General features: G+C 52.0%; 10 protein-coding genes across 10 annotated transcripts; 5 read left to right on the top strand and 5 right to left on the bottom strand.

Annotated features, from left to right (window-relative positions):
* Nucleotides 1–631: 631 nt before the first annotated feature.
* PV08_00947 (uncharacterized protein) lies at nt 632–2293 on the top strand (the record flags this gene model as incomplete). The annotated part of the gene is made up of 2 exons (XM_016375312.1): nt 632–1606; nt 1661–2293. The coding sequence occupies 2 exons, from the start codon at nt 632–634 to the stop codon at nt 2291–2293; spliced, it is 1608 nt and encodes a 535-aa protein (XP_016240588.1).
* A 2183-nt stretch (nt 2294–4476) lies between these two features.
* PV08_00946 (uncharacterized protein) lies at nt 4477–5802 on the top strand (the record flags this gene model as incomplete). The annotated part of the gene is made up of 3 exons (XM_016375311.1): nt 4477–4918; nt 4983–5140; nt 5209–5802. 3 exons carry the CDS (start codon nt 4477–4479, stop codon nt 5800–5802), a joined length of 1194 nt encoding a protein of 397 aa, XP_016240587.1.
* Nucleotides 5803–6712: 910 nt separating this feature from the next.
* PV08_00945 (uncharacterized protein) lies at nt 6713–7195 on the bottom strand (the record flags this gene model as incomplete). The annotated part of the gene is made up of 1 exon (XM_016375310.1): nt 6713–7195. The coding sequence occupies one exon, from the start codon at nt 7193–7195 to the stop codon at nt 6713–6715; it is 483 nt and encodes a 160-aa protein (XP_016240586.1).
* Nucleotides 7196–8351: 1156 nt separating this feature from the next.
* Nucleotides 8352–10754, top strand: PV08_00944 (uncharacterized protein; the record flags this gene model as incomplete). The annotated part of the gene is made up of 1 exon (XM_016375309.1): nt 8352–10754. The coding sequence occupies one exon, from the start codon at nt 8352–8354 to the stop codon at nt 10752–10754; it is 2403 nt and encodes an 800-aa protein (XP_016240585.1).
* Nucleotides 10755–11107: 353 nt separating this feature from the next.
* PV08_00943 (uncharacterized protein) lies at nt 11108–11914 on the bottom strand (the record flags this gene model as incomplete). Its single annotated transcript, XM_016375308.1, has 3 exons — nt 11108–11258; nt 11315–11823; nt 11885–11914. The coding sequence occupies 3 exons, from the start codon at nt 11912–11914 to the stop codon at nt 11108–11110; spliced, it is 690 nt and encodes a 229-aa protein (XP_016240584.1).
* A 654-nt stretch (nt 11915–12568) lies between these two features.
* PV08_00942 (uncharacterized protein) lies at nt 12569–14321 on the top strand (the record flags this gene model as incomplete). Its single annotated transcript, XM_016375307.1, has 2 exons — nt 12569–12610; nt 12657–14321. The coding sequence occupies 2 exons, from the start codon at nt 12569–12571 to the stop codon at nt 14319–14321; spliced, it is 1707 nt and encodes a 568-aa protein (XP_016240583.1).
* An 873-nt stretch (nt 14322–15194) lies between these two features.
* PV08_00941 (uncharacterized protein) lies at nt 15195–16100 on the bottom strand (the record flags this gene model as incomplete). The annotated part of the gene is made up of 1 exon (XM_016375306.1): nt 15195–16100. The coding sequence occupies one exon, from the start codon at nt 16098–16100 to the stop codon at nt 15195–15197; it is 906 nt and encodes a 301-aa protein (XP_016240582.1).
* A 604-nt stretch (nt 16101–16704) lies between these two features.
* Nucleotides 16705–17323, top strand: PV08_00940 (40S ribosomal protein S23; the record flags this gene model as incomplete). Its single annotated transcript, XM_016375305.1, has 2 exons — nt 16705–16966; nt 17145–17323. 2 exons carry the CDS (start codon nt 16705–16707, stop codon nt 17321–17323), a joined length of 441 nt encoding a protein of 146 aa, XP_016240581.1.
* A 1036-nt stretch (nt 17324–18359) lies between these two features.
* On the bottom strand, nt 18360–20013 carry PV08_00939 (uncharacterized protein; the record flags this gene model as incomplete). Its single annotated transcript, XM_016375304.1, has 3 exons — nt 18360–18599; nt 18676–19447; nt 19511–20013. The coding sequence occupies 3 exons, from the start codon at nt 20011–20013 to the stop codon at nt 18360–18362; spliced, it is 1515 nt and encodes a 504-aa protein (XP_016240580.1).
* A 1056-nt stretch (nt 20014–21069) lies between these two features.
* PV08_00938 (uncharacterized protein) lies at nt 21070–22840 on the bottom strand (the record flags this gene model as incomplete). Its single annotated transcript, XM_016375303.1, has 7 exons — nt 21070–21446; nt 21516–21758; nt 21814–22020; nt 22071–22155; nt 22204–22277; nt 22325–22640; nt 22805–22840. The coding sequence occupies 7 exons, from the start codon at nt 22838–22840 to the stop codon at nt 21070–21072; spliced, it is 1338 nt and encodes a 445-aa protein (XP_016240579.1).
* Between the last annotated feature and the right edge of the window lie 806 nt (nt 22841–23646).

The following is a 23646-nucleotide window of genomic DNA, read 5'->3' as shown; positions in this document are numbered from 1 at the left end:
GCTTCACATCTGTGACATCGAGGTAACCGTACAATACATCGTCGCTTAGCAACCGTGCAGGCGCGGCAGGCTTTGCGAAGGATCCTCGTCATCGTGGTGGAGGGGGGCGGCCCAGCCAAGGAAGCACGGTAGAGTGGCGCAACGTTTTATGGTCGTTGCATTACAGCAAAGCGGACTAGATCCCACGACCCGCGTGCAGACGAAATGAGGTTCTTTTAAGTAAAGATCTGAGGTGCATGCAGAGACAAGTCACTTCACCAGGCGAGGTCGCTAGGCAATTGACCTAAACCTTGAAGGGTTTAGTTCCCATCAGACGCCCGGACGCGGGAGTGAGCCAGATCAACTTTCTCCACCAGCAGAACGACGACCATCAAGACTCTCTTCAGCAAGATCACGATGCAGAACAAGCACCAGACGTGCATGATCATGTTGTGTCACACGCTTCCTGGGGGAAATACCTTATCTCCGACCATGTCGTTAAAATGGAAAAAGGGGATAGCCCTGCCGACATAAATGCAGCTATAAAAATGGTGGACAGCCACTTCCAGGCCCGATTTCATTTCTTGAGGTCGATGACTTTTCGTGTTACGAGCAGTAACAGCCCTAGCTCTGAATTTGGTGTTATCACAACATGATCAAAGACTCTGCGCTGAGCGCCATCGTACGACTCTGTCTCCATGGCAAATACTGGCCTCGGCCTCTAAAACCTGAAGATGCCGCTATTCGTTTGACGGCAGGACAGTCGGATACAGAACCGGAGAAAGAGGCGGTTACAGTAACCTGGAATGGTCCAGAGGACCCTGACAACCCGCTCAACTTCTCGACCGCCAAAAAGGGTGCCATTACTGCATTAACCTGTCTGTACACATGGGCCATCTATGTTGGCTCTTCCATTTACACCTCAAGTCAAGCCGGTGTGCAGAAGGAGTTTGGTGTCGGCACTTTCGAAGCGTCTATGGGTCTGGCTCTGTATGTTTTGGCATATGGTCTTGGTGGTTTGGTCTTTTCTCCCCTCTCAGAAGTGCCTTCGATCGGCAGGAATCCTCCATACGCCATTTCAGGAGCACTATTCGTTGTTCTGTGCATCCCCACCTCGCTCGTGCGCAGTTACGCCGGCCTCATGGTGTTGCGATTCCTGCTTGGCTTCATGGGTTCTCCTTGTCTGGCCACAGCAGGTGCCACGCTCGGAGACATATGGGGCCCGGTCAAATTTCCTTACTTCATCGGATTGTGGGCAGGCACAACATCATTTGGACCTGCCTTGGGACCGGTATTGTCCTCTTTTGCCGTGGAGACGATGGGTTGGAGGTTCTCGAGTTGGGAGTTGCTCATCATCACCGGATCCTTTTACTCGATGTTCATGGTACTGATGCCGGAAACTTCAGCTCCCACGATCCTGTACTATCGAGCAAAGAGACTGAGAGAGCTCAATAGTAATGTGAATTTCAGGTCTGAGGAAGAACTGAGGCAAGCGCATCTCAGCGTCGGCCAGCGATTGTGGAATTCGACAGTAAAGCCCTGGGAGGTCAACATCAAGGATCCAGCTCTGCTGTTTATGACACTTTACATGGGCTTGCTTTATGCAATCCTCTACTCCTTCTTCGAAGTAAGTACTCCGCGACAATGAATGGCCCTTCCCCCTAATCAACTACATTCCCAGTCACTCCCACTTGTGTATCCGCCATTGTACGGCTTTTCGGAGACGTCGACATCCCTTATTTGGTTGGTGACACCTCCAGCTGTCGTTTTCGGCTTCCCAGTACATTGTCTGTGGCTGGCCAAGAGGGTCCAACCCAAATTACAGGATGGTACGTTTGGTGACCTGGAGAATTTTCTGGAAGAGGGTGTCGTTGCAAGTGTGTTGATGCCTGCTTCACTGTTTATGTTTGGTGAGATAACTTACCTGTTCATCCCGGAAGTGAAGATGAGGGAGCTGACTTGTCAATCCGCAACTACAGCATGGACAGCTCGATCATCTATTCACTGGATCGTCCCAACTATTGCCATCTTCCTCTACATGGTGGCAATGTATTTCCTCAGTAATTCGGTGTTTCTGTACATCCCAGCGATTTATCCTCGGTATGCCGCCAGCATCTTCGCAGCAAACAGCGTCTCTCGGTCCATTTTGGCCTTTGTCGCTGTGCTGGGGGGACGAGCAATGTTCAAAGGCATCGGAATCGGCGGAGGAGTAAGTTTGCTGGCAGGCCTGACCGCCGCTTGCGCTGGACTTTTGACAGGTTTGTACTGGAGCTGGGGAAAGAAGCTGAGAGCAAGGAGTCGTTTTGCAGCCTGAAACGACCATTGCAGACCTTTCGTGCTAGCAAGAGGAGGGTGACATATTGCGCAACTCATACGATGCATGAAGGAGCCAGTGTGGCAATCCTAGTAGACAGTGACAATGGGAGAGACTATTGGAATATGAAAGCATTAGGAATCATATTTGAGGAGACAATTCATCATCACCGTGAGACTGGTGGAACTTAACTTTTTTCCTCTGATGATCATCAGAGATGATCATCAGGAATCGTCATTAGAGTGCAATAGAGCCGTCCAGAACTTCTGACAGGTGGAGCAACTTCCGCCAGCCGCGCATGGGATTCTATCTTGCGGGTACAAGGTCGTGGCTCTAACTAGGGCGTTTGTAGAGAGAAGCCCGGGATGAGTAATCGTAGTGGTTAAACGCAGTCTCAACGGGATGATTGCCATGAATCCGCTGCCGATGATGGGCTCTGGTACTCGTACATTGTTATTTTCGTTAATGCCAGGAACAAAGGTTCAGTGGTCGTCTCGCGCTTCATGCACCAAAACATGGCTGACTAGTCCGGTACCTGCATAAAGAAGCGACTAAATGCGGGAACGTGGCGGCGTTGAAAGACATGCATGCTCGTGCCGATCGAAAGATCGAAACTCGCCGGTAACAACGTGAACGCATTCCTGCCCCGCGAGATTTCAATGGCAGTACTTGTATCCCAAGTTTTTCCATGAATGCGTTCTCCGGCCCTGTGTCGCGTGCATTCAAGGGACGTGTGCTCTCGAGTACGTTTGTGAACCGTCTCCATAGCTGAGATTGCGAGCCAGGACCAGCAGACGGTCTGACTTGTCCATGTCCTTTTAGAGGTAACGGGTGTGTGTGGGGGACAAGACGAGTACTGGAAGATAGGTAAGTTAGTGGGCTGGCTGGCGGTGGATAAACGATTGAGGGCTCACAGATTGCGCATTTAGGAGACTCGTCAGTCGTAAACATGCTCTTCTCGTTCCTCGGTCTCGGTTCGACATGATTTTAGGCTATTGTATGAGAGGCCGGTCAGTAATGTCTTACAGGTACGAGTACCCTGTAGAGAGCATCCGTACCTCATTGAATTCATGTTGATGGACGGCCTTTCCGGAACTTCCGAGAGCCACAGCAACGGTAATTATCATGAGATCCCACGAGTGTAGAAACTTTGCTGAAGAGGGTTCATTGTCCACACGGGGATTCCAGAGTGGAAAGACGGGCAAGTGGGTTTAAAACGTGGCATGCTTTTTGCCTACTAACTAGTATTGTACCTAGAGGCAGTTTCTGTGGCGAGATGTTTAGGCTGCGGCACCACGAGTTGATGCCGCCTACAAGTATTATTGCCCCTGTAGATTGTACCTACAGCAGGCCAGTACAGGGGAGAGTCCCGCTCATCTTTAGGCAATAGGCACCTTGCGAGGCATTTACCGACATCGTACTCCCTATGTACCTGGTATTTGCTACCTATCCGCTTGTCCCTGCCTAGACCTTAGGTACCATCTTTACAAGTTCATCCTCTGCAACTCCCGGGACAATGGAATTCAAAATTCTGCTCTTTTCTTTTCTTGACCCGCGCTCGAGTGCTCGTACCGAGTACCGTCGTGGCCCCGGAACCAACAGTGGCACCGTCCAGGCACCGTCCAAGCTCCCTATCATTTTACCCGTAGTGCCGTACCCATCCACGCAGTCTAACAGAGGCGTAGTTAAATTTTCGATGGTGGATATATCGGCAAAGAAACAAGCTTTGAGAGCGTCGATTCCACCGAGGGTACGTAAGTCCTGAGCCGCGTGAGCCTGTCAACAAAGCTTCAGCCAGGGCTAGCTCTCCCCTAGAGAAAAACTACGCCAAAGCGAGACATGTTTGTCTCGCCCACTCGTCCCAATCGCGCACTCCCCGACGTACCTGGAGTGGACTCTTATCAGTTGTCTCTCATCTATGGGAGTAACATGCCCGAAGCCTCTCAATAAAAAACACGCCTCCGAAGGCGTGGCCACTGCTCCGTTGGTTTTCCCTGTTACTATTATTACCTGCAATCGTTCCAACCTCATATATGGTGCTGGATTTGCTCCTTTTCGCCCTGCAATAGTACGCTCGCTTTTTTCTTTTTGAAGCTTTGTTATTCTTCTCTAGACCATTTTCTTTTCTGTACGGGGAGGAACTTAGTAATCCACGGAGTATACGAAAACTCAAGAAACCAACCATGATCTCGTCGGCAGCTTTGGTCGCCGCTCTCTCCCTGTTGTCTGCTGCTCCGGTGGCATTGGCTCAGACATGCACTCCCTGCGACGATGTGCACTTCTTCCTTGCCCGTGGTAACAACGAGCCTTACCCGGGACGACAGGGAGATCTCGTGGCCGCGACCTGTGACGGCCTTTCCAGCTGCGGCTACGAGGATCTCATCTATTCCGCCCTATACACCGATCTGTCTTGCCAGACCACCTACGATGGAGTCATTGCTGGTTTCACTCAGTTGACTTCGTATGCCGAGCGATGCCCCAAGTCGAAGCTGGTCCTCGCCGGATACTCTCAGGGTGCACAGATTGTGACCGATATTCTCGGCGGTGGAGGTGGTGAATCCTTCAACGGCTGCATTCAGCCAAACACGCCGGCTTTGGATCCCACCACCAGCCCAGGCAACAGACGTGAGTGCCTTTCCAACTGCTTCTTCTTGTCCACTAGGAACATCACTGACTTGATGCGCTACAGTATCGGCCGTTCTGGTTTTTGGCAACACTCGACACACTGCTAACCAGCCGTACAACTACGGCAACGGATCCGGCATCGATGGCCTCTTCCCTCGCTCCGGGAGCATGTTGACTTCTCTGGATAAGTACGCCGCTATTACTCGTGACTGGTGTCTGCAGGTGAGTCCTCTCTGAAACTACTTTGATCTCAAAGCGAAAGACCAGCTACTGACATATAACCATCGTAGACCGATCCCATCTGTGCTGCCAACCAAACAGACTCCCTCGTCTCGACCCATCTCGGCTACTACAACATGTTCTCGCAGGACGCCGCCGCCTGGATCAAGTCGGTCCTCGGTGTCGTGGACAACTCGGACTTCACGACCGTCATTCCCACCCAAGTCAGCGGCACCGCGGAAAACTACGCGACCATCCCATCCACCTTCACTCCCTCTGGAACCGTCACCACCGCCTCCGTCACCACAGCTAGCGTCACCTGCGGCCCGACCTCAACCACCAAAGTCATCGCTGCCCTGACGAGCACAAACGGCGCCACTGCGAGCACTTTCACCACCAAGTCGGCTTACACCAATAGTACTTCTACCATCACCTCGAGCCCCGGGTCTACCAGCTCAGGCGCATCGTTTTCCTTCGCTGGCGGATCTACCAGCTCAGGAGCACCGTTTTCCTTCGGCAGCGAATCAACCACCGCCACCGGCTCGAGCGGTGGATCGGCGACAAGCTCAGCTCTCGTTCAGAGCCAGACTGGTGCCGCGAGCAGCCACGCCGGCAACCTTGGCCTGGCTCTCCTTCTCCCCTTCCTCGGTGCTCTTGGGCTTTAAATCCGATGTAATGTGGCAATGATATGAACGGAAGAACTTGAATTGCATATATGTAGTTTCATGTACATAACCTACCTGAACTAATATCTAATGAGCAGAAACGATCTTGCCTTGGCCTGGGGGATTTCCAAAACCTATCTACGCACGATAATGCATGTTAGAGTAGCAGAGCAGAGCATAGCATCACAGAGGAAAAGCGTAGCAATCTGGAGGGGTTTCAAAGTGCTTTTGTTTGCAAATATCAAAAAATCAAAACGACATGACCCCCTTGAACCGCAGTCAGTCGGGGTGTTCCATGAACGTCAAGAAGGGATTACTCCGTTTGACCATCATGTCGTGCGCGTCGTGACACAAGGGACGATACCTAGATCCAAGGGGTGCGGGTGCGCACAACACATATTTTACCCCTGGGAACAAATAGCTAGGAACAACATGGTCAGCTACCCAGGTCAGTGAGTTGTCCCCCGTGAATCCCACAATACGTATGGACCCCGGGACTATCTCCGGGTACAAGTGGCCCAACTATCATCAGGCAGAATCATACATCAAGGCATTTACAAAGTAGATGCCCTCGTCCTGGTATCAGGCCCGTTGTTTACACATAGTGTCGGCGTGCGGCGCGTGGGCGAGGGAGTTGAAACGGCAAATTGATAATGTTAAAGATGAGACGGTTACGATGATGTTGAGTAAGTAGGGATTTTACTTCTATTCAAGGAAGGGAAAATCCTCCCCCCCTCCGCTCGCGAACAAGGGTCCTTTAACTTGGGTGGTTTTCGCACGTGAAGACTTCCGATTCCCAGACTGGACCAAAAAAGAACCGATTTACATTCACCAGAACCGTCAAACCTGCGTTTGTGATCGTCAAAGAGGTGAACAAGCAGCTTCAGCAATGCTGCCGTATTCCTCAAGCTCACAAGCTCCCGCTGTAGACTAGCAACCCAACGACGCCTCCCACCCCTGACAGACCAGCTCTGACATAGTTCATCCACTTCCACTGGGTCAAGAGCCCGGCTACTTCTCCTGGCTGCGTCTTCTCCCTGACTTTGGCATCGTCGGCAATGGCTATCAGCCTGTGGATGCACGGGAACATGACTGCTGCCGTGAACGGCAGGATCGAGATCGTGGCGGCTGCTGCGACGGCGTACCCTGCCCTTTTCTCGGCGTCGAGATAGGCGGCGGTCGCTGTGCTCAAGGTCGACGTCAGGGCCAGTGGCACGATCAATTTGGCTCCGCTGTAGTAGAGGTCTTTAAAGAGCGCAGTGCTCGTTTCTGATGGTATCCCCACCAGGAGTGGAATGGTGAGGTAAGACTGTGAAAAGGAGATGCCAGAAAGCCAGATGGACGAAGATACGCCCAAGAAAGAGGTGGCACGTAGGACGGTGGTGGAATCCATGTGGACGTCTGGCAGCGGGCAGTATCTTTTGTTTCTGATAAGACAGTTGTATCTTCGAGCTGGTTCTGTTTGACAGGGTTTCTGATGTTCAGTGAGAATCGCTCGCTTTTGAGGTACCGAGGAAGAATGGGAGGTGTTGTCCTGCCCACCTTCCCTATATATACCCTCGAGTATCCTGGTAGCTACAGTACTTATTAGTTCTGTCAGTGCCCTTGTCCCTGTAGAAACCTACATAGGTTAGCTTTGAGTTAAAGCACCACGTACTCGTACTCGTACTCGAGACTCGGCTCAATTGATCCCCATGAATGCCGTGTCTTGGCGATAGCACCAGAGTACACACCTACGATGGACCCTCGACGAAAGCATCATTGAGAATACGGACGTACACATCTGACGGCGGCTCTACCTTACTCCGAACCCCAGCGAACAGACGTCATGGAAGATATTGAAGTCACAAAAGTCAAGGAGGCTTGAAGGGTATGTCTGATGTCAAAACGAACTGAGCTTTCACCCCCGGAGGTCCAGCACAGCAGATACAGAATCAGGGTGAGAACGTCTTTCTACCATTCTTTTTCTCAGGGGCCAGTCAAATGACCCATCAATCCGAACGACAACATCTTAATGGAGCAGTAAGATGTTGTGATGAGAGAATGGAAATATATAACAACATGGAGTTATTCGTCTGAGATTTGAGGTTACAGCTCTGACATCAAGAGATTGCATACACTCGACAATATTCCTCGTGTTGCTGGTTGAGCAGAGAATGGAAAAATATTTTTGCAGCATCGAAAGGCCTTGGAGTGAAAATCTTTAAGAAGCCCAAACGAGTCCCGGGGCAATGTGGGGGCCAGGGAGGCTTGACCCTCCTAAGTTAAAAGCCTAAGATGGTAGGGCAATAGGTGCTTGAGCTTAAGTTGCATCTCCTTGTACAGTAGGTACTGTAGGTACAGTGGGTACTGTAAGTTGCCTGCGCTCTAACCATCGATTTGCGTCATGTACTGCGTGCCGCAACTTCACACGTCTCGCGAACGTGGCGCGCCCCATTGCGAATCGTTGCACTGGACGGTTGCCTACAAAACACTCACCACCCGCCATTCGCTTCTGCGCAGTCTGTAGCCTGTGTTCCCAGGCTCTATCATGGTGTCTCGGGACGACTATGTCTACGCCCACGCGACGAAAGAAACAGCGAATATCTGATTTCTTCAAACCCTACATTCAGCCTACAGTTCCAGCCAAACGTTCCACACCCTCCGCTGATGCATCCACGCAGAGCGATTCTGATATTGAGATTACTCGGGTGGTGACTACTCCTCGAAAAACAAAAGACCCCGACATAGAGATTACACGAGTAGTGAAAACACCCAGCACGTCGAAAAGACCGGATGACGAGAGCAGACTGTTCAAATCCACTACATTTTCCCCTCTGAGTGTGCCACGCTCGAACTCGCAATCGATACCCTTCCGCAGTCCCAGACCTCGAGGCTCAGTAAACTCCCCATGGAGTTCCAAAACCCCCGTGCTCCATAGTAGGAACAGAAAGACAACGTCGCCTTCACCCACTCCGGTTAAACGTCCTTCATTCGCACCCATCCCCCCGGCGACACAGAAGTTCTCTCGCAACGCCGAGATCACGGAAATTCCGGATTCAGATGACGACGATGCAGACTCTGTAGACTCCCTGGAGTCTTTGAGTGGCCTGTTCGGAGGAAAGAAGAATAATGGGGACGTCACATCGAGGTCGTCCTCTCCGGAAGTTGACGAAGCCCAACTCGAGGCTGAACGGATGAGAGCTCTCAGTGCCTTTACGGGAGGCAGATCGGACGCATTGGTCGGAAAGGACAGACTCCGTGCTCTGTTGGCGAAACAGAAAGCGACGGATTTTGACTTTTCCTCGATTCTCGGTGATCATCTGAATGACCAGGGCGTTGAGGAAAAGGTGCGAAGGTCACGGGCGGATTATGAGGCTTCGAGGAGTCCAGCAGAAGTGAATGGTAATGTCAGCCTGGACCGGAAACTCCTCGCCACGGTGGCGACGAAGCCCGACGACGACGACCTCCATGATGGAGTTTCAAGGCTTATGGATGCTGTTGAACGTACAGAGGCTCTTTCTGCCGATCGTGTCTTTTTATTCTTCGGATCAGGCGGGCTAAGAGACTGGAAGGACGAGATTCCAATTCAACTCGAATTTCCTGAACACGCGATTCCAGATAATCTGTGGCGCACGGGCGACGATGAAGCTAGAGCGCGCATGTTCACTTCTGGGTACATGGCAGATCTCTCTGCCAGAGGACAGATGGCAGACGACGCAGTGTATTGGGCCTTCAACACAGTTGTGTTTGAACAACAGGATGATGTTCGGCATGCGTATATTGAGTGCTTGAGAAATGCGAGTGCTTCCTGGACCAGAAGTAACATTTCTGCTCGGGATGTGCAGATGATCTTCCAGTCTTTGGGCGCAGACGTTTCAAAATCACAAGACGCCGTTACGATCGAACCGAAGCACCGCGTGGCACACGAACCAGAGAGCAGGAATCCCAAATACCTCCTTTCCGCATTGGACATGTTCCAGGCCATTTCTCGCGATCTGGATTTTCTGGCTCTGAGCAAATTGACATCTCTGGTTTGTCGGCTTGCCATCGATTCCGAACTCATGGGTGACGTGCGAGTATCGGTCAAGGTTGAGGATACGCTTCATGTCCTGCTCGACCTACCACACCCCGACATGAGAGCTCACGTTCTGGAGAGAATCCTCACAGACATGGGCAAGAACTTGCAAGACCCGACCCTACAAGTGCATCTGCTCTCTCACATCCTTCCCGTCTCGCGCTCCGCGCTCAGGGCCCGTCTAGTCCTCGCGCAGACATTCATTCTTGGCCCCGACAGTCTGCAAGATGGCAGACCTTTGCCTCAAGTAGGGTATCTCGACACCCTGACGCAACACGTCTCTAGACATCCACTATTCAGACCCCACCGACACAGAGACCCCAAGAACGTCGACTACACGGCTCTCCGAGCCCTCACGCACGTTCTCGACGCCGCCATAGCCGACGGCGGGCGGCCTGCAAATGTCGACTCACCCGCCGACAAAGTCACATTCAATAGATCTGTTGACACAATCGCCGATGCGGTCCGCTCGACGCTGGTGTCCATCATCGACACCGGCGCGTCTCACCTGAGTCGCACGGAAGCCAAGGCTGCCTTGCAGGCCCTGTATTGGCGACTGCTGTTCAGCGTGCGCACGGAGCCGAGACCGAAGAAGAACATCTTCGACCTCAGAACCGGTCGCATCCGCGATTCGCAGGACTTTCGGAGCGAGCAAAAAGGTAGGGACGTGATGACGCGGTTTTTGACCAAGCCCGAAGGCCACGACGAGGGAGCTGCCGCTGGCAATAGCAGTGGGAGCAGCGGCGATCCTGCATCCACGACAGCTACGACGACCCCGGAGGAAGCACCGGCTGATTCTACTAGGAATACGAGTCTGTCAGCATGCTCCCAGGCGTCAGATGCAAGGTCGGAGACTGAAAAGGTCATTCGCAGGCAACTAGGGCTTCCTGATTGATGCAAGCGTGGCATTGTTTGTGACGCTATGTGGTTACTTTTTCTCGGACCGTTTCTGAATGTTGCATTTGTTTTGTCAGCATGGTGTTGGTGGTTCAAAAGGCTTACTCCGGGCATCTGCAGTATTATGATATCGAGTTTGACGGGAACATTACTTAGCGACCGATGTATGTGAACGTATGCATGACAATATATTAGAACACACTCAGCAGCGTGAGGCTCGGCTCTCTAAAAGCTGTTTTAGAATCCGTCTCTATCGAAGCTTTGCCATACCACGCCTCAAACAGCAAAATCATCAACGAAGAGACCACACTGCACATTAATAACAATGACTGCAAGGTGACGAGCGTTGGCTTAATCGTGAAACTTCCTGTTCTGGTTCTCGCCAAACAGGGTGGCTCGGATGCTAGGCAGAGCATCACTCTCGCACATGCGCAATCGCTCTTCAAAGGTGTTGTTCAATTCGATCTTGCCGTTGCCGCCAACCACGAAAACTCCGCCGGTGCTAGTGTAGTCTGTCAGCGCTCACATCCACTCAAGGGTCTAGGTCAATTGACTTACGATTCTTCTGGAAGCCAATTCTTCTCGTCGATCACGGGCTCAACCTCGCTACCCATGTTCTCTTTGTATTCAGCGGCCGCTTTCTTTGCGGCACTCTCTACTTTGTCCTTGTCTGCCTTCCTGCACCGAATCTGCACCTTGCTCTCTGCGAGCAGATACAGGCCTTCCAAGATCAGGCCCTTGAGGACTTCCTCGTAGTTCTTGTCTTTCGAGCCAGATTCTCCCAGCTTTGATCGTGCTTGCTCGAAAAGCTTATCTAGTAGTTCCTGCCGTGCACTGAGCACCTTTATTCGTGTCTTGTTGGACATTGTCGAGCGGGTTATCTGTTGCGACATTGACGCCTGCTTGAACTTCTTCTCGTATTCCTTGTCGATGGCTGCAATCTCTTCCCGAACCAGCTTCGATTTCTCGATTGCAAATTCTTCGTCTGCCTTTAGCTGAATCTCTCGAGCTTTCTCAAGGGCTTCTTGTCGAATGAAGGCAGTCATCTTCTTCAGCTCGGAAGCGACCTAGACAGAACCTCTGGTTAGCCATGGGGACAACAACAAGCCGTCGACAGGTAGAGCGTACCTGGTCGTCCGAGAGTGCGTGGGACGACATTTTGGCGGGTTGGCTGGTTGTTACAACTTAGATGTTTCGTGGGAGAAGTAAGATGGTGCTCTTGATAACGAGCTGGAGAGACGACACAGCCGTCTGCGCAAACTCGATGGGATACCGGTATTGAAGTTCCTGGACGCTGAGTATGACTCTCAGCAGGAAGATGGCAGGTCGTATTTATGGTAGACTGTCTCGAACTGGACTTAGCAGAAGCTCGTTTGTAATTGGAACAGGATATCTGATACGTAGCTGAGCCAGGGAAATCGCAGCCAAAGCTCACTGGGCATGGGGAAGGAAGCCCACTAGCCACTTGGTTAAGTCCATAGGCTCGCCGAGCTAGTGTTTTAGTGTCTCGTGCCTAATCGAGCGTCGGATCATGAAGTCACCGTCAAAGCGCAGTCTCTTCTGTATTGACACCCTTGACACCCTCATACACCGCCCGCGTCCAATTATCCCTGACGGAGGCATTACCTGCCACCACCTCCATTCTCTGGCGTCTCTTTTGCCTCTTTAACTCTCCGATCACTACGAAATAGCTTGCCTGTACGAACCTCTCACCGCACTACAACCTTGATGTCTGCGACCTCAATATGAATGGCGCAGCATGGCTGATCCAACTGATGGACCTTGAAATCAACACCACAACCCTCCACGACAATGGGCCAACTCGGTGACCTTTCGCCTCAGGGCACCATTGCCGTAAGTCTCATTTTCGTGATGGTCAAATATAGCGCTGATGATTCAGGTCGGTATTGTCGTCGGTCTACTGTCTACTTCGATCCAAAGCCTGGGACTTACCCTCCAGCGCAAGTCCCATATCATTGAAGATGCCAAAGAAGACTTGGAGACAAGAAGACCACCGTATAAGAGGCGCAAATGGCAGCTGGGAATGTTCATGTTCCTCATCTCGAACATTGTCGGCAGCACCATCCAAATCACAACATTACCTCTCCCAGTCCTCTCAACCCTGCAGGCTTCCGGGCTGGTTTTCAATACAGCATTTGCCACATTACTACTAGGAGAGCCTTTCACTCGCTTTTCTCTACTGGGCACGATCCTGACGTGTTCTGGGGCAGCACTAATAGCGACCTTCGGGGCCATCGGCGAGCCGGCCCACAACCTACAACAACTACTAAACCTCCTCCGACAGAAGAGCTTCATAATCTGGATGGTCGGGACGATGATTGTGGCAGTAGCGACCATCTTGTTTGCGCATGTACTAAGAATGTGGTCGTCCAATCGACACATTGCGCAAAGCCTCCCGAAATCGGAGAGACCAAGATCGGTATCTTCAAGCTCAAGACCGCAGTTGAGTCTCACCACCAGTTTTACTGCTCAACTCCCTTCCCATCTCAAGATTAGAGTTAATCGCTTACGTCTGATACGGGGCTTGTCATACGCGCTTATATCTGGCATTCTTTCGGCGCATTCACTCCTCGTTGCGAAATCTGCAGTCGAACTATTAGTTCGAACGATCGTTGACCACAACAATCAATTTAACCGGTTCCAATCCTGGCTTATTCTCATTGCTCTACTGTTCTTCGCCTTAACACAACTATATTACCTACACCTCGGCTTGAGGTTGTGCAGTACCAGCGTTTTATACCCCTTCGTCTTTTGTGTCTACAACATTATTGCCATTCTAGATGGTTTGATCTATTTCCAGCAAGCATCAAGACTGAGTGTGCTGCATGGGTGTCTGGTGGCATTGGGGACCGTCATATTGCTCCTTGGAGTTCTGGCTCTCTCCTGGAGGTTAGATGATATAACGCCATCAGAAGCTGCTCCCCAAGCAGTTCCTCCTCGGACACCACTTACTCCTGGGCTGGGACTGGTTCAGTCTGCATCCGACGACCAACCTTCGTACTTGGCGAATGGAAGGAAAGGAAGTTCCACTTCACTCAAGAGAACTTCAGTGGATGAGCAAACCCCTTTGCTCGGTGGCCGTCCTAGTGCAGCGACAGGATCGACCAGGCGCATTTCTGCTACAGACACAGAAGGTATCTGGGCACAACTCGACGATGAGGAACGTCAAGACGATTATCTGGCATCTCTTCCTCGTGCTCCAGGGCCCTTCTTCTCGCTCAAGAACCCAAAAACTCGACGAAGAGGTGGATCGGGGTCATCACAAGCCATTTCAACTGGGAGCAGACCAAGTTCATCAGGGTCCAAAGTCGAAGGACAAACAGACGATGCCAATACCTCCGATATCTTGCCTAAAGGTGTGGATGGCTCGAAAAGAAGTAGCAGCAGTGCACCCCAGACTGGGACAGGGGCACTCTACCATCAAGGCGGCAGGCAATCGAGTACATCTGTTCGCTTCGCTGATGATGAAGACCGCAAGACTGGGCCAAAGCGAGCTAGTCGAAGTCGATTTGATCAGGGTGGTGGAAACGCAGATAGTTCCTAAGCATGAATGGTTCGAGATTATTATAAAGATCAGAAGACATTTCCTCCATACAAGTCTTTTCGGGTGTTGCAACCCATGTGTGATATGGCTCCACAGTGAGCTTGTGCGAGATCTAGCTATGTACCTGAGGTAGGTAGATTTTCATCGACTTGAAACTAATAGTACATACCTACCTACCTGAGGTACCTGGTAGTCAAAGCATGTTTTTCAGGTTACAATTTCCAGCGCAGGGGGGGTAGTTTAAGGATATGGCTACCAGATCCTTTGCGCCAGAATACCCTGCCTCCTTTCAAGGGAAGCTACACCAGCTGAGTCGACACTAGTCGCCGCAAGACCAGGTCTGGTAGGACTCAAGGCCTGTTCAGTATTCAAACCAAGCACATGGCTCGTCTGGCACAGTTTGACGGTGGTGAGTGGGTACCCCTTTATGTCTCTGCACCAGTCATCCGCAGCTGCCAGACACGCATGCCTGCATTGTCCACACTTCTCAGAGGTTATCTGCGACGATTTATTTATGACAATAGCTCTCGAAGTTGACATCCGCTATGACCATTCTGACGTTTTGAATTGGCTGTAGAGCCTAGTAAGAAAGGGCGAACTCACTACCGAGGAGCGTGGGCGTTCTTGTTTCGAGAAGAAGAGAGACATAATCCACAAGGTCAAGCAAGGTGTGAGACATCCTTTCGATCCGGTTTCCCAAGCATACGTGACTTTGCTACCGATCAAGTCTCGGGTAGCTGTGCAAGAATTCTGGATTCTTGCTTGTACGGTGTGGCGTGGTGTGATTTGTGTGCACCTTGACTGATTATGCCACGTCGAAAAGAGGCGTGGGTAAGTATGGTTGTTTGCTCTTCTCGAGGTATGCTTGGTTCTTCACTTTCCCCCTTTCCCAGCAGTAGCGTGCAGAGGACTATCCGTGACGCCCGTGTGATCTGTCACCGACCCGGTCTCGCTCCCGCTCATGTCGTCGTCTGACGACTCATCCCAGATTTCGCGCGACTCGCGCTCGACCCTCCGCATCGCGCCTGCGACTTCGTCGAGCTTGTTGACGACGTCCAGCACGCCGCGGTTGACCTGCTCAAAGTACCGATCGTTGGCTTCGCGCCGCCGTCGAGCAAGCTGGATGTCCCGCTCCGTCTCCTCCTCAAGGTTCTTGTTGTTGGTGAAGGCTGCGTTCGCGTTGCCTTTGTTGTTCTTGTTCTTGTTGTTGGTAGTGCTCGAGGTTTCGACCTTCCCGCCGATCGTCGCGGCCGCGTCGTCGTTGTCGGTCACTCCCTCGTGCTCGACGTCGTGCAGCTCGTCGGCCTCGGTCTTGGCCCACGTCTGCGCGAGCGAGTGTTGAGCCATGCGGAGGTCCTCGAGCGCCTTGATGTGGCTGGCGCCGAAGACGTGGCTAGTGTTCAAAGCCGATACCTCAACGTCAGCGAGGGTCTTTTGCATCTCCGCCCACAGATTCTCGGCGCGGCGGAGGTCAGGTTGCGTCGGTGGCTGGCGCATCGACGGCCCAGAGAACGACGCTGCGGCAGGCACGCGAGATGGTCGGTTGATGCGGTGAGGGAGGTCTGGTTCGGGGCCAGATCGATCGCCGCCGCTGCCGCTGCCGCCGCCGGCCCCAGGTAGACTGAGGGACCCATGTGATGCATTCTTGGACGGTGGTCCTTGGAACAGCGAAGGTGGTGGTAGCCGGTGCGTGTTGGTCCGGGTGAAGTTGGACTTGGGCCGCTCGAGAGGTGAAGCCGGGACTTCCAGCAGAGACGGTTTGCGCGCTGACGATGTCATGGCGATTCGGTGTGGCTGAGAGCAGTTGCTCTCGCCTGAGATGGGGAGAGTGTCTATCGGATTGTCATTGAGAGGCGGTTGTGGTGTCCTGTGCGATACTGCTCGGATATAGGACCATGACCTGTGGTACGTGTATGGTACATGGGACGGACTCCCACTACGTCAAGGGAGAATCTTGCCATAGTATCTTACTACTCCACAGTAATTCTGCCACTTCTACGGAGGACCAGCTTACCGCAGCACGGCATACCTGCTCCTTTGACTTGTGCTCACCTCACATAACCGCAGTCTTGGCTGCCAAGCCCACTGAACTTTTCGAGATCCAAATTCGCGCCCCGGTCATCGACAACGACCTCAAAGCCAGCCGCCAACAATCTTCTCAACACTCCCACACAACACCTGCTTGTCACAGTATCCAGTACGTACGACTCTGTCTGTTATCATCTCTGCAATCGTCGACACTTTTGAGCCGGAAAAAGAGAAAGCTCGTTCCTTCTCTCCCGCGACGACTTTCTTGATTCCTCAAAGCTCAAAGCCCTTTCGACTCCGTCACCTATCCCAGAAAATCCCACAAAAAGCTAACACCTTTTTTTCTATCGCAGAAATGACAAACAGAGGCAAGCCCCGCGGTCTTAACGCCGCCCGTAAGCTCGTCGCCGCCCGCAAGGAAGGACGATGGGCCGATCTGCACTACAAGAAGCGACTCCTCGGAACCGCGTACAAGTCGTCTCCCTTCGGAGGATCCTCGCACGCCAAGGGCATCGTGCTTGAAAAAGTCGGAGTCGAAGCCAAGCAGCCCAACTCTGCCATCCGAAAATGCGTCAGAGTTCAACTCATCAAGAACGGAAAGAAGGTCACTGCTTTCGGTATGAGACGCTCTTACTATTTCACACTGTCTTCACACTCTCCCTTTCACACACTTGCACACAAATCCCCGAGTCGAGACTCAGATTTCTATCCTCGGGTGGAGAAGGAGAAGGGGAATTCTCGGGTACCATAAACTCTCAAGAGACCACAATTGCTGACGTGTTCTGTGTTCGTTAGTCCCCAACGACGGTTGCTTGAACTTCGTGGACGAGAACGACGAAGTCCTCCTCGCCGGTTTCGGTCGAAAGGGTAAGGCCAAGGGTGATATTCCCGGTGTGCGATTCAAGGTCGTCAAGGTTTCCGGCGTCGGTCTGAGCGCTCTGTGGAAGGAGAAGAAGGAGAAGCCCCGGTCATAGATGTTTCGTCGCATTGATGATTTACCAGAGATATGTGGAAGGGAGGTGACGGGCAAAAGTGCGAGTGTGCGGGAGACGGGCGAAACAAGGAAGTGAACCACACTCGATCAGCGGCCGAAGCCGATCACGACAAGACAAAATGCTTTTTTCTGAAATGAAAACCTGCCGATTTCCGAAAGGAGTTGGCTGTCGTTGTTGTTATTGTCTTGTTGTTCGCTTTCCCGGCCCGACGAGAAAGAGAGACAGAGACAGTGCGTTTTAGAAAGCGTTACGAACCCACCAAAACAAAAAGAGACAAATGAAAAAAAATGTACCTACCTATCTATCCATTGGAGGTACGTTTTCTGAAACCATGGAAATCAACTACGGTGCAAATAATGTGCTGGAGCTTCTTTCTACCCTGCCCCTACATGCCGATGATGCAGGTAAATAGAACCAGAAGAACTTCAAACGCTACTTACCAGGTACCTATTGTACTCGACGTAACATTAAAAGGCATCAAGCGTTTTTGAGATCTTCCCCCGTTTTGCGTCTCCCATTGCCTCGAAACATCAGCAGTCAGCACCAGGTCGTCATGGTCATCGACTTTGTCGTTCCAGAAAGATACCTGGCGATCTTGACACACCCACCTCATCCATTTTGTGTAGATACGAAGGACCCTCGTCGGCGGCAGTGCTCCCCTTTCGAAAACTTTTATACTCTTGTGTTCTGGACGAGTACCCTCACTAACTGGTGAGGCACTCCTGATACAACGAGATCAAAGGATACCTGTTCTAGCTGAAGCCAACACCTACTTGAAGTAACTTCCCGTCCTTCGCTCGCTCTTACAGTCTGCTGCGTGCACCGGCTCAACTTCAAACCCTCCGACTTTCTTCTCACCAGCAACTTTTTGTGTCCAGCATCATCTAATTAAATCAAGATCTCACTCGGAAAGCTCCAACGCATTCCCATTTCTCTTCGAAACAAAATGAATTCTTCCCTCGCGCGAAATGCTCTTTACAAGGATGAGAGGTACAAGACCACCAGGGGGTGGGAATCAGTGCAAGACATCCATAGCATCCCTTTCATGGTCTTCTGTCTCGCCCTGCTCGAAGTCAGGTTCGCTTGAGCTCTTCCCTTTTCGGCCTCGTCCAAAGAATGGAGGCGTCTTCAGGCCCGAAATCATCTCGCCACCGTTGCTGACTGTGGCGCTGAGGGGGCTTCTAGCTTCGTCATCTTCACTGCCATCCGGGCTTGGGGGTTGGCTGTCTCTGAGTGCGCGTCGGCCTCGCATCATCTATCAAAGGAGGGAAATGTCAGCTTACACCCACACGACAGTCGCTGCGATACTGCTGAGATCTGTTACAACGTACCCAAGACTTGACACCACCGATCAGGCCCAGAGAGTAACCTGCCGCAAAGTCATCGCTGCGACTGAATCTACCAGGAGAATCGCTCCTTCGCTCCGCACTGCCCGGAACTTCGAGATGCTTGAGATGCTCGACCGCACTGGCTGCCGTTGGACTCTTAAGCACGCTGCCCTCGGCAGAAAGGGACCTAGTAAACGGTGCTGGACTGGCAGGCCGAGAACTGGCATTTTGCCACAACTGTCGGAGGTCTCGACCAATCTCGCCACCTGCAGTAGTCCAGTTTGTCTTGATGTTATCCCTGAGTTCCTGGACGTGCCTCTTCAGCTCGAGCTCGTTCTTCTTGAGCCACGAAATATTCAACTCCTGTCTCGACGTGCCTCGTTTGAGCTGGCGAGCGATATACTTTTCGTAGTCGCGGACGATCTTGGTGATGATTCCAGTTGTGGACACACCCTCAGTACGTTGAGTAACGAGAAACTTGCCTTCTTTCTTGATCGGCGCGTAGATGTCGTCGCCCTCGTCCGCACCATAGGGCTCATCGTCGTGGGCCACATAGTCTATCTGATGCTTCTCTAGAAATTCGGGCGTCACGATCCAGGGACAGTTGGGAATGACTTCATCCACCCATCGGCAGTGTCGGACTGTTTCGGCACGTTCGGCGCCTGTCAGGACAGTGAGACCTTTGCGTTTATGAGTTTCCGCGTCTCCGGTCACACCGACGATGAGATATGTGTTTGGGAAGGCTGTTTTGGCTTGTTCGAGCTGCCGCATGTGTCTGCGAGTAGGATTCATTAGTATTCTCAGGCCGGCCAAAACCGGACAACCATGACTGGCTTACCCTAGATGGAAGAGGTCAAAGACACCATCGGCATACACCCTCACAGCTCGCCCTTCAGGGGGTGGATTTGTCTTGTATCCCCCTACAGGGTCTCTCAGTCCTGCCTTGGGCACTGAGGCCATCGGCTGCTCTTGGCCGTTGACCACAGCTTTGGTGACGGAGCTTGGGACTTTCTGTGTCCTGTCTCCATTGCTGCTGCTCTTTTCGGTCTCTTGATCAGTCCCTTCTGCCGTGCTTGATGGGTCACTAGGGTCTTGTTCGTCTGCTCCGTTGTGCTCGACGGAATTCGCACTCGATCGTGTTCTGGCTCGCTTGCTAGGAGGTACATTGTCGTCGATGGAGCTACTCGTTCCGTGCTTGCGAGTTCGGGTGCTGTGTGAAGGTGCGTCGGCCAGCTCTTCACCTGATGCGTCCCTCGATAAGGGTTGCTGTAGGTCAGCTGCTGCGGAGGGGGCAGTGGATCGCTTCCTCTTTGCGGAGCTGCTTGAAGATGGAGATGACATGATGGAGGAAATGGGTGCCCAGGGGGAGCTGGGCCGAGAATGTTAAGGATGGTCTTCAGGAATACAAGACGCAGTCTGGTGGTCGTAGTGAGTCCAGCTAAGGATGACACGATCTGCCAAGGAAGGAAAAAACAAAACGTCCAAAAAAGTCAAGAGAGCGAAGAAGTAGGAGGACGAAGCGAAACGTGAGGATGGAAACTTCACAGCGAGCTGGTTCTGGTGCTTATTATTATTGTAGCCGAGAACTGACGCGATCTGTGGGAGCAGGAAATAGTGTGCTTCGTATGATAATGCCACAATATCATGATCAACAGCTCAACAGATCAAGTTTGGGCGATCGAGCTGCCTCTACTACGAGTGTCAGAGTCAACAATCAACGAATCGAGGATGCCGTCACTTGCATGTGTCACCCCGTGCAGCTCTCTCTCTCCTCTGCCTTGATTCTTCGTCTCGGTTCATTTCTGGGGCTGTGGCTTTGTTGGCGGCGGAACTGGAGCTGCAACGCGACGTCATGCCAATGGGGCCGTGTTGCGACCATATGGTGTTCTAGTCCCTGAGTTACCACAAACGAGGCGATTCTGTGTCTCGGTTCAGAGAGATGTCGAGACAAACACCCTACCATCCAACGTTGTAGATGATGCCGGGCGTATAGGTGTCTTAGATGCCCGAGGCAGGTCCGTAAGGATGGCGGAACGGGTCACAGCGAGCGGCCAAGCAAACACACAACAATGAACGTATCTTGAAGCATCCAAGAGTGCACAAAACCACAGGAACCAAACGACAATCGATGCGCCTTTCCCGTCGACCCGTCACGCATACCTATGGCACTCGTAATGAGCATCGCTTCTGTCTTCCGTGATTCTCGTTGTATCTCACTAAGATGAAAACATGACCACATGAAAACTCAATCTCAACAGCCCTCGCTTCTTCCTGCGGTTCTAGACAATGCATAGCACGCGAGACTATCCTTCTAAGCACCCGAAAGGCTAATTGACGGGGACTCGTACTCTCGTCAAGGTAGTTCTGCCTGTTCAAACCAAGGCTGTCCACATCCAACTACTTGTCAGTCGGCTCATCGGCAACTCCTTTGATCTCGGTCTGAGGTCCATGCGAGGCGTCTCGGTGACTGGAAGCATCTTTGTCTCGGGATGATTGTGGTGCAGGTGTACCTTCTCGTTCGCCTCGTGCCGTGTCCTCCTCAGATGTTTCAGAAGATGGTTTCTTGACTTGATTTGCGGTATCCTTGTCCTCTTCGCTTTGCTCAAACATTTCGGTATCGTCAGAATCGGTCAACACTTCGGTCCCGTCTCCGAGCAAGATGATTCTGCCGCTTCGGCCACCAAACCCTCGAGGGCGGTGGTCCATATCGAGCTCATACTCGTCTGGGCTGTCATGATCGAACTGGTGCCGGACGCCGGGGCCGCGGAATTCAGCTGTGGCTTGTTAGATCAGTCTCGGTTCAGAGATTCAAAGCTTGGACTTGCCGTACTCGGGTGGCGCACATGGACCATCCCCATCTGCCACTCTCTTGCTGATCATCTCATACCACTCATCCTTGGTCTTGCCGTTCAAGATGCCGATAACAATCATGGTCATGTTGTCGCAACCCACACCGCCCGTTTCACTGTTAGAGGCGAGGCAGTTGTCCATCATGTTCTCACAAATCCGATACAGATCTTGTTTGGCTGCGATACCCCTACGGACGAATTCCACAACAGCTTGGGAGGATTGACAATCCCAGATACCTAGGCAAGGTTAGTCTGACCGTGATCGACCCTGGAAGTGGTGTCGAGGGCGTACCGTCGCAAGCAATAACCAAAAATTCATCGTCACTCGAGATCTCATGTGTGATGACATCTGGGAATGCGGTGACAATCTGCTGTTCGGGGGCTAGGTCGGCGCTCTTCTTGAACTCGAAATCGCCAATGGCACGTGACAGTGCAAGGTTGCCATTGACTCGACCAAAGTCGACGAAACCTCCAGCGGCACTAATTCGAGCCTTCTCTCCTGAGACGGAGTCAGTTGGTGAGTACAACATCGGGGCTAGAATGCTATACCTTCGTTCTGTGGCTTGTGGTCAAAGGACAAAGGCTTCGCTCTTCCCTTGACGCCAAGGACTGTTCGCGAGTCTCCAGCATTGGCCTGAATGGGTGAGCATAGACGCAAACGCAGTGTATAGGGTCACCTTACGACCCAGATCTTGTCCCTGGACATGACGCCGACAGATGCGGTGCATCCGGACACTTCGTCTTCGTATCTTGCATCTGCGCGATTTAGCTGGAAACCCATCAAAAAAGGCGGAAGAACATACCATTGAGGATTGCACGGTCCGTTGCAAGGAATCCATCTTTGAGTGCCTGCTCGATGTCTCCATTGGAGAACGCATCTTGTTTCGCAACGATTTTATGTACGTTTTCGCCTGCAAACTGCGCCACTTTCTCTCCTCCATGACCATCGTAGACACCAAAGTAGGCTAATCGTTTTTCTGGGTCTGTCCGTTGTGACTTGTTTTTATCCTCTGCTTTAAGATCGAGCACGGCCGCGTGCGCGTCTTCCATGGATATGCGCCATCCTTGCATGGCCGACAGGCCATATATGAACAGGTCATCAGCCCCGCTATCGGATGTCTATTCGCGCAAAGTCGTCAGTTTTCGTCTGCGTAGGATGTGATTCACAGAGAACAAAGACTGGAGCCAAGCTAAATCTCTGAGCGTCGCCTTTTGAGCATCGCCTCCGAGGTGCAATTATGATGGGGGTTCAGGCTGTGCCCTGAAAGTGAAATACAACTCACCTTTTCGACCACGGGTTCCGACAAAGTCTGGCCCATACTTGTTTTCCTTCAAGGTATGACAGAGATGTTTTGTCTTAAGTATCATAGAACAACTGTCATATACTGTCGGGAAGCGGCTGGAAGAGATCGGTGGACGAGGGTCAGGTAGGAAGAGGCGTGACGCAGGCTTTGAGACGGATGAGACGAAGTGGTCGAGTGCACTATACGACGACAAACGCGACGCGGATTAGAAAGGAATGAACGGTATTGATGTTTGCCAGATGCAAACAGGATCGCGTGCGAGGGATTAGAAGTGGCAGTTGATCAAGGGCATTTCGGTCGAGTTGCAAGAGCAGGTTTGACTGTTGCTATGCCCTAAGCCAGTGCGATAAATGACGAACTCACTTTGCACACATCAAAGGCAGCGGCTGCCTTATTACTAACCCGCGCCAAGCATTTCCCTGGCTCGCAACAAAGTCCTCGCCTCACAGCGACTGACTGCGCCTGAGGATAATGTGTATACATACATACATCGCTGGAACGCGGCTCGACAGTTCTCGTTTGGAAAAATGGCTGTCGCTACTCCTTCATGCTACACTGACACCCTTGTCCAAAGGCCACAAGTGCACACCCATCTCAATGTAAGTACAGCTAGAGAGCACGGGCTACCGAGGCTGGCTGATCTAGAACTACTTCTCCTATAATTATCAATGCCCATGAACTCCCTTAGATGCATGCTCACAGTCTCGGACAACACACCAATGGAGCCGTCGAGCGAAATCCCCCCTCGTCCATTCGTTTGCTACCTCTGGAAAGAGAGGAAATTTTAGATGCAGTTGGGCCGGGCCCTGGGCAATAATGAC

This window comes from Exophiala spinifera (assembly GCF_000836115.1).
Source record: "Exophiala spinifera strain CBS 89968 unplaced genomic scaffold supercont1.1, whole genome shotgun sequence".
Taxonomy (NCBI): Eukaryota; Fungi; Ascomycota; class Eurotiomycetes; order Chaetothyriales; family Herpotrichiellaceae; genus Exophiala; species Exophiala spinifera.
The sequence above is the reverse complement of the archived record's forward strand: the minus strand, read 5'-3'. Positions and strand labels throughout refer to the sequence as shown.